Below are 12,008 nucleotides of genomic sequence, written 5' to 3'. Positions count from 1 at the left end.
ACTTGTTTTAGGATCTCTGCTGCCTCAAACCCTGATACGACGGATAAATGATGGTCCGTAACTAACGTAATCAACCACCCAAAGTACACCACCACCAAATGTATACCCATCAAAAATAGCGCCAAATCTCTGTTCGCCTCTTATTCGATCGAATATCTCAATAGCCACCTAGTTAAATAGGAAATTGTGATATATTTAACAATAGTAGAGTTTCAAATTATATATAAATTCGTTAGATTAGGAAAATAAATAAGTATTTGGCTTAATAGTGCGACTGCTTCGGCTTAACTTAGATAGGGAGAGGTAACTAGGAATAGAAGGAGTAGGAGGAGTAGGAGTAGACCCTTTGGTAGGCTACTTTTTTTTACCTAATTTAGAAGGTAAAGAAGAAGCTCTTACCTTACTCTATATCTTCTAAGCCTCTTTTATAAGTCTCTAAGCCTCTTTTTTACCTACCTTACGCTGCTATTCCTGCTTGCGCTAGGCTTTGGCTATAGCTTTAGCTTATTCCTTCTCTTCTCACTTTTACTACTACTCTATAAGCCTCTGAGCCTTCCGTTCTGTAGCCTCTTATACCTATATATCCTTCTAAATAGCCTTCTATAACTTGGCCTGCTCTGCCTAAGTAGCTTAAGCCTACTTTTTCTACTCTACCTTCTATAGCTATAATTTCCTATTCTAGATCTTAGTTAGTAAAAATAACTAAGCCTAGCTAGCCTACTCCTTATTAAAAAGGCCTATTGCCTTATCTCTCTTTGTAGCGTGCAAGGCACGCTACTAACGTATAACGTCGTGTTAGTATTGAATATGTTGCTTCATTTCCTCTAAGTTGGTTCGATAGTAGTATAAGGCCAAGTTCTATCACGTAATAAGGATAGAGGACATACACTATATACCGGGGGGTTTTGAAGCTAAAGTATATAAAATAACGTTATATAGATAATGTCACTAGATAGTAAGGGAAAGGAAGATATAAGAAATAAAAATATAGCTATTATTATCTATTATTCCTTGCTAGAAGCGTCGTGCTTATTATTATGCGTAGTAAGGTAAGGAGAAGAAAAAAGGGAGAAAGTAAGAAGGAAAAATATATTATTATTATTATTATTAAATAGCGGATATTAGGCTAAGAAATAGTTATCGGCGTTATTATAAAATACCTAAAATAGATATTATTATAACTAGATAGAAAGAAAGATATTAAGGCTAAGAGATAAAAGATCTATCGTTATTACTATTACCCTCTTATACTATACTATTTATAGATTTATTACTTAGTATAGTAGTAGCAACCTCGCGTATATATAAGATAAGATTAGTATTAGATAGCTATAGTACTTCCTAGACTATTAGAGGTATCTTCTAGATAGATAAGGCTACCCTAGTATTAGTAGTTAAGGCTAGTTTAGGCACTAGGAGGTCTACTATAGCCTAGCTAAGGGTTATAGAGATATTCTATAATATCTTATTTAATACTATTATTAGTTCTTAGGAAGCCCTAATAGTATTATCGAAGGCGAGTTAGAGAGAAGTAGTAGCTATTAGTAGGACTTACTATATCTTATATATCTATTATATAGCCTAGTTATATTAGTCTAGTAGCAGATGTCAAATAATATTACCTATAATTATACTATTAATTACCTATTAGAGGGTATCCGCGATATTAACTATATTATTAAAGCTATTAATTAGAGCTAATACATTACCTAACTCCGTGAAGGTTTAGAAGGTATTACCTACTAGTAGTATAATAATATTAGGTATAGTTAGTTTAGTTATACTATTAATAGCACGCGTAAGATCTATTAGAGCTAGTAGTAGAGATATAATAAGAGGTTTCGTTAATATCGCTATTATTATAGGAGTTAGAGCTTAAATTATTTTAATAGAAGAGGAGTATAGTGTTAGACCTCTGGTACTGGGCGGTATCAGAGGTTGGTTCTCCCGTACTTGTTGGGAGAGACTGCAATGGTCCTCGATGACGGATGGGGGAATACTGTAGGGGTCCTGTTGTAACAAGACTAACCGTTGGTCCTTTCAACCCTGGGTCCCCCCAGGGTATCTATAGGACCCGGTGTTCGCTTAGGGTAGTGTGCCCTATACCCTCGGTGGGCATGGTGATTAGTCAGCTCACGGTAGCTGCTGCACCTCGTACCCTTGGTTCGACCCATGGTCGGTTCTACCAGGGGTCGGTTCCTAACAGTATCCCCCCCCCCGGGGGTTCGGCCTCCGAACCCCACGAAGGACCACGCCAAGGTAGGGCAAGGGCTTAGGGCTTCCGCTGTACCCCACGTGATTTTCCTCTGCTGTGTTTCCCTTTTTGGTTCCCTGGTGGTAACCTAGCAACGGCTCTTCTGTCCTTTGTTATGGTTGAAAATTTTCTCTTCACCCTTTTCCTTCCTTCCTTCCCTCAACCACTATCAACACCTCATTTCTGCCTGCGTTGTTCTTCTCTCCCAGCCGTCGCCATGTCTTCCCTTCCTGTTGATGGTACCCCCCTGCCTTGCGCGCGATGCCTAGGCAACATCTATGCTGTTACAAACCCCTCCAATGACCGGGTTCTGGAGCTTGATTGCCTGTATCAAGCAGGTACCCCATGTGAACGTTGCACACGTCTGAATCGCTCGTGTGATGCTGTGAGTTGGACGCTCCCTGCTATTTCAACGCGTATACCTTGGCTAACCCTCTGTCGCTGCTTGCTAGGTCGACCCTGAACTCACCCTGCCGGCCAATGCCCTGATCCAGGCTCATCAGGAATACATCATGGGTATCAACGATGAGGACGGAGATGAACTGGTTCAGGCGTCCCATGCGAAGTTGCAGACTGCCCAGCAGGTCTTCAAAAACAAGCGTAGTGGTCTGGCCCGTAGGGCTGCCACCTCCAAGGCTGCCACCTCCAAGGCCTCCACCCCTGCTGCGAAAGAGCCTGCTGCTGCAGCTACTGGTCAGGTCCCTGCCACCTCTAGATCGGCCGTCGTGGGTGCTGAGCCCGTTGCTCCTGTCCTCGCCCAGGTTGCTCAAGCGGCCTTGGCCCCGCTTGTGCTTCCTGACCTGAGGGCACAAGCCATGGATCGTCTTCTTCCTGGCCGCAAGACCAGGGGTTCGCGCCCTGCCACCTCTGCGACCACTGCCACCACTGCCAGTCCTGCCCCTACTGCCAGTCCTGCCACCACTACTGACGTCCCTGTTGCGGCTACCCCGGGTTTCATCTCTGCTACCACTGCTCCTATGGTCACTGCTCTGGAGACTCTGGTTGATACCCTTACCCAGGTTAACGATCGTTTGAATGCTAGTACCACCCGAGAGACAGTTACTAGGGAGAACGTCTCTTTCCTGCAGCAAATGTTGTTGTACTCTCAGGCCTGCGACGAGAGTGCTCCTACCCCTGAATTCGAGGTAGAGGTCGGGGACGACCTTGATAAGTTTCGCACCCTGATGCAAGCTAGTATGTCCCGCTGTCTCGAGAACATCGACATTGGTACTAGCCGTGTTTCTGGTCGGGTTCGTGACCTACGTAAGGACCTCGACAACCACATGGAGCGCTTGGGGGTTACCCTTACGACCGGTTTTGCTGGCGTCACGGCTGCTATTAATCAAGGGTTCGCGACCCTTCTTCAGCAAACTACTTCTACTCAGATCACTTCGACCTCTGCTGCTTCAATCCCCGCTTCCGTTGTGACCCCTGGTCCACCTCGTCAGGGTCGTCCCCCCGCGGTGTTGGCGCTCCTGTCACCCCTCCTATTGGGGTTTCCGCTCTCGTTGGATCTGTTGACCGCCGCCGACGCGGCGTTGATCCCCTTCCACGCCGGTTTGGCTCCTTCACCGGGTACGGAGATGGCCCCCTTGGGGCCGCTGTCCCCCTTGCTCCTGGCGTCCCTTCCAGCAAGGGTAAACGTTCTGGCTCTGCTGCTGGGGTTGTCGAGACTCCTACCTCAAGAAGCAACGCCGGGATAGGTCCCCTGCCGCTTCGCCCACTCCCAGCATTCAGTCCACTCAACTCGAGCAGTTTGTTAAGGTACGTGTCACCTCCTGTCCCTTTTCCCTTGGGTCTATCCTAACACCGACCTTTGTAGAGGGATGCTAACCTCTCTGCTTGGTTCCAGGACCCCACTGCTACCGCTGGTGGCAACCTTGGTACTGAGTCCTTGGAGGATGTTTACGCTGGGGGTGCCCCAGTCTCTTCTCCTGCTGCTTCTGGCGAGGAGGACCTGCCTTCCCCCGTTCGCAAGGTCCGTCGCTCTGGACGTTCCGTTCGAACCCCCAAGAAGTAATGATGGTTGGCTTCCCTTGGTGTTCTGGTGGTGGTTGGCTCCTTTGATACCCTGGGTGGTTTGTTCTTCTCTTTTGTTCACAGGCTCATGTAGTTAATGCAATCCAATGGTTTTTCTTATTCTGGTATTGGTTTGCCTTCTTTCCTAAGGGTTTCCTCGTATTCCTCAAGGATCTCGGGTGCGTTCTCGAGGTCTGCTTTACTGAGCCATGTGGCTTCTTCCAAGGGGTAACCTAGCCACTTAACCTTAAACTGAGTCTTCCTATACCTCATCCTGTGGTCCAATATCTTTTCAATCTCCCATTCCTCGTGGTTATCTATAACCACTGCTGGAGGGGGGTCGGGTTCCTCCCCTTCCCTCCCCCTGAATGGCTCTAGTAGGGAGACGTGGAACACGGGGTGTATCTTGTAGGACGGAGGTAATGCTAGGCGATATGCTTGCTTGCCAATAGGCTCCCTGATCGTGAAGGGTCCTATCATCTTACTATCGAGCTTCTTATTTGGACGTTGCGTCTTGATATTCCTTGTTGAGAGCATGACCTGGTCCCCTACCCTGAAGTTCATAGGGTCGTGTTTTCTGTCGTAGTACTTGGCCTGGTCCTCCCTGGCCTTTCCTAGGTTCTCCTCCAAGGTCTCTCTCATTTTCGCGATCAACAAGGCTCTCTCCTTTGCTTGGACGTCCTTCAGCCGCCTAGGCTCCCCTACCTCTATCTCCATAGGGCTTCTTGGGTGGTATCCCATCAAGGCCATGAATGGGGAAGTCCCAGTGCTGCTCTGGTCGGAAGCATTGTATGCGAATTCCGCCAGAGGTAGCCAGTCAACCCAGTCCGACTGCTTGTAGTTGATATATCTCCGCAGGTAGCCCTCTAGGATCTGGTTCTGGACCTCCGTTTGGCCGTCCGTCTGCGGTCGGAAGGCTGTGCTAAGCTTCCTATTTATTCTCAGGTAGTAGCACAGGGTCGACCAGAAGTCACTGGTAAAGAGGGCACCTCTATCCGTGATTATCTCTTCAGGGGTACCATACTTGGTGATTATCTCCCTGAAGATGATGTCTGCAAGGTCCTCTGCTTTAATCTTTTTGGTGCAGGGGAAGTACCTAGCTAGCTTGGTGTATCTGTCCACCACTACCAGGATAGCATTGCTGTGTCCCCTGGCCCCTTCCTTTGGTCCCGAATCCGGGAGGTCTGTGATGAAATCCATCGACATTGAACTCCAGGGTTGCTTTGCCTGTTGTAAGGGTTGCAGCTGCCCGTACGGCTTGTGCCTTGGAGCTCTCGCTTTTTGACATATCTGACATGTCTGCACGTACTCCTTTATATGTTGGGTCATACCCGGCCACCAGTACTTCCGTTGTACCAAGGCTCTGGTCTTTCGCTCCCCGAAATGGCCACTCCAGGGGTCGTCATGGTGTATACGCAGGATCTCTTGCCTCACTGCCGCATCTGGCGATACGTATACCCTTTCCCCTTTGGTCAACAGGCCTGCTGACGTCTGCCCCCATTCCCTTGGGGTACCCGCAGTTACGTCAGGGTCCTGCCTTCCCGTTCTACCCGCTCCTTGTTGCAGCTGTGCTAGCTTCTCTACCGCGAAGGCGTCCCCCCGTTGTAGTGAAGCTATCAATTCCAGCAAGTTCTTCTTTGGCAAGGAATCTGCGGTTTCCCCTGTAGCCGCCCTTACGGCTAGCAGGCGAGACACATGACGTACCGGATAGCCATGGTCAGCTCTGGGCGGGAGCTCCCTTGGTTGGGAGACTTGACCCTCTCGGTCGTCCCCCTGGACGGGAGGACTTCTCGTCCCCTGCCCTTCGTAGCCTTCCCTGGCTACTTCTTGCCCAATTAGCTTGCTCAGGGTCTCCTGTGCAGCTAACGAGAGACCTCTCTCGTACTCCCTTTTCCTATCTAGGGTTGGTAGTTCCTCAGGAACACCCCTGTAATCCGGACGGCGGGACGGACCGTCCGCAGGATTGGTCTTCCCTGTCCTATAGACTATTTCAAAGTCATAGGCTGCTAGCTGTTCCAGCCAATTGACCTGGCGTCTGTGGGATACCTTTTTGGATTGCTTCATGAACCCCTGTAGGTTATGATGGTCTGTAAGGACCTGCACCGTGTGCTGCGCTCCTTCAAGGTAGTGCCTCCACTGCTCAAACGACTTTACGATTGCTAGCATCTCCTGGTCAGGCGTGCCATAGCCTTTCTGGGTGTCATCCAGCTTTTTTGACCAGAAGGCCACTGGGTGCCACTCAGGCTTCCTTCCCTCCTCCTCGTAGGGTTGGGAGAGCACTGCTCCGCATGCGAACGTCGAAGCATCCGTTTCCACCCTTATAGGCTTCGAGGGGTCGAAGTGCTGGAGCAAGGGTCCTGTGAGGAACTTGTCTTTTAGTTCCCTAAAAGCCTTGCTAGCCTCTGGGGTCCAGGTGAACTTGCCCTTCTTTTTCCCTCCCTGTGAACCCTTGAGTAGCTCAGTAATGGGTGTCACGATATGGGAGTACCGGCGTATAAAACGTCGGTAGAAGTTGGCAAACCCCAGGAACACCTGGATGTCATGGAAGCTACAGGGTTCCGGCCACTCCTGTACCGTAGTAACCCTGGTAGGATCCATGCTTACCCCTCCGCGGCTCACTCTGTACCCTAGGAAATCTACTGATACCTGGAAGAAAGCACACTTGGAGAGCTTTGCATACAATCTATACTTCCTCAACCTATCTAGTACTAGCTTAACGTGTTTTACATGTTCCTCCCTACTTGCACTGAAGATAAGGATGTCATCAAGGTAGACAATACACGCGATGTCCACTAACCCTGTAAGGACTCGATTGATGTACCCCTGGAACGTTGCAGGTGCGTTAGCTAGACCAAATGGCATTACGAGGTATTCATAGTGTCCGTACCTTGTCCTAAAGGCCGTCTTCCACTCATCGCCTTCCTTGATACGTACCCTATGGTACGCTTCCCTGAGGTCGAGCTTGGTAAAGAACATAGCACCTGCTAGTCTATCCAGCATCTCATCGACCCGGGGTAAGGTAAGACGGTTCTTTATAGTCATCTTGTTGAGCCCACGGTAGTCAACACACGTGCGTAGACTACCGTCCGCTTTAGGTGCAAAGAGCAAGGGTGCTCCAGCAGGGCTCTTGGACTCCCTGATCCAGCCCCTCTTCAGCATGGTGTCGAGGTACTCCCTCAGTACCTGCAACTCCTTAGCTGAGAGGTTGTACAAGGGTAAGTGGGGAGGGACCTTCCCTTCCACTAGCTCGATCTCGTGGGATACCAGCCCGGGGTCAGCAAGCGTATAGGCCGCTTCCTCCGAGAAGACATCCGCAAAAGATTCGAACTCCCTTGGTATTTGGTTTTTTCCGACTGCCTTCTCCTCTAGCGTTAGCAAGAGGAGTTGGACCGTCGCAGGTGCTCCGCACTCGTCGGGTTCTGGGGTTGCCACCCATTCCACGGCGTGTGGGTAGTGCCACCAGTGTTCCCTCCAGTTGATCCTCGGGTTCACCTCCTCTAGCCATGGCTTTCCCAGGATCACTTCGATGTCGACCATGGGAATAATCACGAAGGTCACCTTCTGCGTACGGGTAACCCCACGGTAGTCTCTCAAGGCTACGCTCGCTAGGGTCGTACCCTGGGTATCCATCTTTTTTCCGTCCGCGAGGTCTATTTTCCCGCCTAGGGTCCATTCAGTCTCTTCGATGAACAGTCGGGCCAAGGTCGGGTTAATGAAGTTATAGTCCGCCGCGCTATCAACGATGGCTTGAACCTGTACCTGCTCCTTTCCTTGGGGCTTCAGTGTAGCTAGTTGCGGTGGTAAAGCGACCCCTGTCGTTACAGTGCGTGGGTCTGCTCGTATGGCAAGGAGCTTGGGATTATCATTCCTTTTCTGGTCTTGTGGCCTCTCCCTTAGGAGCCTTGCTCTATCTGGGCAATCCTTTGCCATGTGCTCCTTCTTGCCACAGGCCAGGCAGAGCTTCTCCTTGAAGCGGCGTTCCCTTTCCTCAGGGGTAATATAGTTGAATGCACTCTTGCGTTTCTTATTTAGTTGTGTCGTCGCCGGGTCTCTATCCTGGTTTTGGCGGCGCTTGTTATCGCGAGACCCTTGGTATATTGGCTTAGGCATATCCCTCATAGCCCTGTTCCCTTTATCTTGGTCCTTCTTCCGGAGCACCGCTTCCAGCCTATAGGCTTCGGCTTTTAGCTCTTCCATGGATCCTGGCTTGCTCTGGAGTCGTTGGATTTCATGTTGCAGGTCCGGGAGAAGCTTTCCAATGGTCGAAGGCACTAGGTACTCCTCGGGCAGATCCGCTCCGTGATCGTTGCGCAGACCCTCGATATAATTAAAGAAGGACTTGACGTCTTGCTGGGGTCGCTGTCTTGCTTTATCGAACCTAAGGATGGCATTAATGCCTCGGTTGGTAGGGTGTTCGATTTGGTCTCGGCACCATTCCTTGAATCCTTCCCAGGTCCGGGGCATTGTCTGGCCAGCCTCCGCTTGGTTATGCCATTCGATCATAAGGTTCGATTTGGCCTTCCATCCTTGCCTGGCCCAGACTACCTTTGCTTCGTCTGGAATCTCCAGGAAGGTATTCTGTAGGGTGTCCTCCAGCTGGTAGAACCAGGTAGAGCATCCCCCTAGGGTGAGGTCGTCCCACGTCGGGGTCTTCACCTTTGGTAGGAGCCTTTGGTACTCCGGGCGTCGAGCCCCTTCGTCGCGTCGTTCTGGTGTGGTCTGGCGGCTACGCGCCTGCGTCTCATTGGTGAGTAACCTCTGCAGTTCCTGTCGTTCCTCTGCAGTCATGTTCGCAATTTGGTCCACCAATGAGCGTGGTTCAGCCTGCATGTCGCCTGCAGGTTGTGTCTCACCCTCCTGCAGGTGCGCACGGCTCCTTGTTGCAGTCATGTCTCCCAAGTCGTTGGGAACGGTTAGAATGTTAGACCTCTGGTACTGGGCGGTATCAGAGGTTGGTTCTCCCGTACTTGTTGGGAGAGACTGCAATGGTCCTCGATGACGGATGGGGGAATACTGTAGGGGTCCTGTTGTAACAAGACTAACCGTTGGTCCTTTCAACCCTGGGTCCCCCCAGGGTATCTATAGGACCCGGTGTTCGCTTAGGGTAGTGTGCCCTATACCCTCGGTGGGCATGGTGATTAGTCAGCTCACGGTAGCTGCTGCACCTCGTACCCTTGGTTCGACCCATGGTCGGTTCTACCAGGGGTCGGTTCCTAACACTAGCTATAAAATAGTACTAAAAACTTATTAATAAATAATAACCGTATCTATGAGTGCTGAAATAGCACCTTTTAAATAAATAGGAATAGGAGAACTAGTAATACTAAGTAGAATTAATACTACTAAGTAAGCGACTCTTATAACTTAGAAAAACGAGCTATCTGCTTAGACTACTCTAGCTTAATCTCTCGCAGAAGTATAAGAAATTAAAGATAAAGAACTTAATTACCAAATTATTATAGCAAATTATAAAATTAAATATTTATATAAATACTAGTAGCTTTAGAGGCTATAGGCTAAGCTTACTACCCTCTACTAATAAGAGTAAGCGACTTATTTAATAGATCTACGGGAATAAGAGACTAATAAAGGCGAAAATGCGATTAAGTAAATGCGGCAATTTAGGCACGCTATAGGTTACGTAATAATACTATTAGCCGAAAATAAGCCTAGAGAATAGTATAGTAAAATCTAGGTACTATTAGTATAATAGGAACTACTAATAGTATATATAGCGCCAGGATAGAATTAGAGACCTCTTACCTTTAAGTAAATAATATATTTTACCTAACTAGATTAAACTACCGCTTCTAGAGAGTTAATAAGTAAGGCTAGAAATAGAGAATAATAAATATTAGTATCACACTATAAATAGGAAACTATAATCTACTAGTATATATCTAACTAACTAGAAGCTAAAAATACCCTTTACTATTAGTAAATAACTTATTCTAGATAGTAAGACTAGTTACCCACTATTAATACTAGTGAGACTATACTACAAGCCTAACCCGGATAGAATAAGCTAAATACTTACTAAAGGACTTGCTAGCTAACGGAGGTTAAAATACGCTACTACTAAGAGCTAGTTAATAATAAAGAACTACGCTATAGCAAAGAGTATATTTTAAATAAGGGTAAAGCTAAAATAGAAGCTATACTACCCTTAACTATTTACTTAAGAACTTTTCCTATGAATTTATAATAGGATATACCGCTAGATGTGCTATTAAATATACTATAGGATAGACTATAAAGGTAATACGATAGTTATACTAACTACAAATCTTAATATTATAAAGCTAATTTAGCTATTTACTAGATTTAAATAGATCTACTAGTTAAGAACTGCTAAATAAGAATAGAATTCAGATTAAGTTTCTAATCTAGTAACCTACACACTATACTTAGTGCTCCTATAGTAGCTGGTGGCCGTTCTACTAGAAGATTACTATTTAATATTCTAGAAATACCTACTTAAGTGCTATAGATATCTACTTAAGCATATAGCGTATTTTATACGGCGCCAATTCGCCTTGCGGAGCTACTAATCTAATAATTAAATATACTAGTGTAGGTAGGCCCTATAGGTATAGTACCTATATAAAAGACTAAGAAAAAGTTCTAAGTAAGTAGATATAAGGAATTTTAAGAATTTATAGCTAAATATTAAGCATTCCACGCATATAATAGTATGTATTTCTATAAATAAGATAGTCGAAAGGTTCTAGAAGTAGCTCTATATTTTGATACTAGATTTCTTAGCTATTAGTAGTTATATTCCAAGGACTTAGTAATACTACCTATGTAGATTAAATTTATCTATTAGATTTAGACTCAGATAGGAGACTCTAAGTCGGTTCCTAACAGCAGGCCACTTATATCTAAATACTAAGCAAAGAGAGAATTAATCTATCTACGAATTTATAACCTATTTAGAACTACTTAAAAATAGAATAAAGATACTATATGCTAAAGAGTACTAAAAGGCTCATTTACTTACTAAAGTTCTAGACTCTATTAGAGCTAAGTTTAGCAAGTACGCGGTTGATACGGAAGGCCTTACCTATAAGAATCTAGTCTACTAATTAGGTAAAGTCGAAGACAATATTAAAGAAAGGTAAGAGAAACTTAAGAAGGAGAGTACTACTTAATATTAATATTAATAAGGAGTAAAGAGTATATTTCTAATTTAAAATACTACCTTTCGCTTAGGAAATAATCTAAATCAAGAATTTAGAAAATGGAAATTCTTTAATAGGAATAGGAATACTAAACCTAGAGCTAATAATAGGAAAGACCAGAATAGACTATAACCTAACTACAGAATTTATAGACTAGGCTATTTAAATAAATAGTGCTTTATATAGAAAAGAGAAGCGAAGTAAAAGGCTAAAAGTAATAAGAAATCTAAGAAGCTAAAAAATACCTAAGGCGACTCCTAATTATTACTAGGACTACTAATTTACCCTTTAGCTAATAAAACTCCTCCGCAATATCCTTTCTAATATCTATCAGGATCCAGACTCCTAAGGGAGAAAAGCTAGTAAATACTCTAGTAGACTTAGAAGCCGAAGCTAATTATATTAGACAATTTTAGGCTACCAATAATAAGCTAGAGATTCTATCTAGTGCCCTTAAGTCCTTAAAAGTAGCTAATAGACAGCACCTACGCTATTTTAAAAAATACCTACTCCCTATTAGTATAATTAATAATAAAGGCAAATCATATATT

At 45.8% G+C, this 12,008-nt stretch overlaps 3 protein-coding genes across 3 annotated transcripts; 1 reads left to right on the top strand and 2 right to left on the bottom strand.

Moving 5' to 3' along the window:
* Positions 1 to 1,481: 1,481 nt before the first annotated feature.
* On the bottom strand, positions 1,482 to 2,174 carry MGYG_07301 (hypothetical protein; the record flags this gene model as incomplete). The annotated part of the gene is made up of 6 exons (XM_003170009.1): positions 1,482 to 1,498; positions 1,556 to 1,581; positions 1,645 to 1,670; positions 1,744 to 1,853; positions 2,030 to 2,100; positions 2,152 to 2,174. The coding sequence occupies 6 exons, from the start codon at positions 2,172 to 2,174 to the stop codon at positions 1,482 to 1,484; spliced, it is 273 nt and encodes a 90-aa protein (XP_003170057.1).
* A 379-nt stretch (positions 2,175 to 2,553) lies between these two features.
* On the top strand, positions 2,554 to 4,274 carry MGYG_07300 (hypothetical protein; the record flags this gene model as incomplete). Its single annotated transcript, XM_003170008.1, is given in 4 exon segments — positions 2,554 to 2,616; positions 2,707 to 3,697; positions 3,703 to 4,018; positions 4,079 to 4,274. Coding segments are annotated over 4 exon segments (1,566 nt in total).
* A 116-nt stretch (positions 4,275 to 4,390) lies between these two features.
* Positions 4,391 to 9,163, bottom strand: MGYG_09147 (hypothetical protein; the record flags this gene model as incomplete). The annotated part of the gene is made up of 1 exon (XM_003170007.1): positions 4,391 to 9,163. One exon carries the CDS (start codon positions 9,161 to 9,163, stop codon positions 4,391 to 4,393), a length of 4,773 nt encoding a protein of 1,590 aa, XP_003170055.1.
* Between the last annotated feature and the right edge of the window lie 2,845 nt (positions 9,164 to 12,008).

The sequence above is a fragment of the Nannizzia gypsea genome, genomic scaffold (assembly GCF_000150975.2).
Source record: "Nannizzia gypsea CBS 118893 supercont1.7 genomic scaffold, whole genome shotgun sequence".
NCBI classification, from domain to species: Eukaryota; Fungi; Ascomycota; class Eurotiomycetes; order Onygenales; family Arthrodermataceae; genus Nannizzia; species Nannizzia gypsea.
The sequence above is the reverse complement of the archived record's forward strand: the minus strand, read 5'-3'. Positions and strand labels throughout refer to the sequence as shown.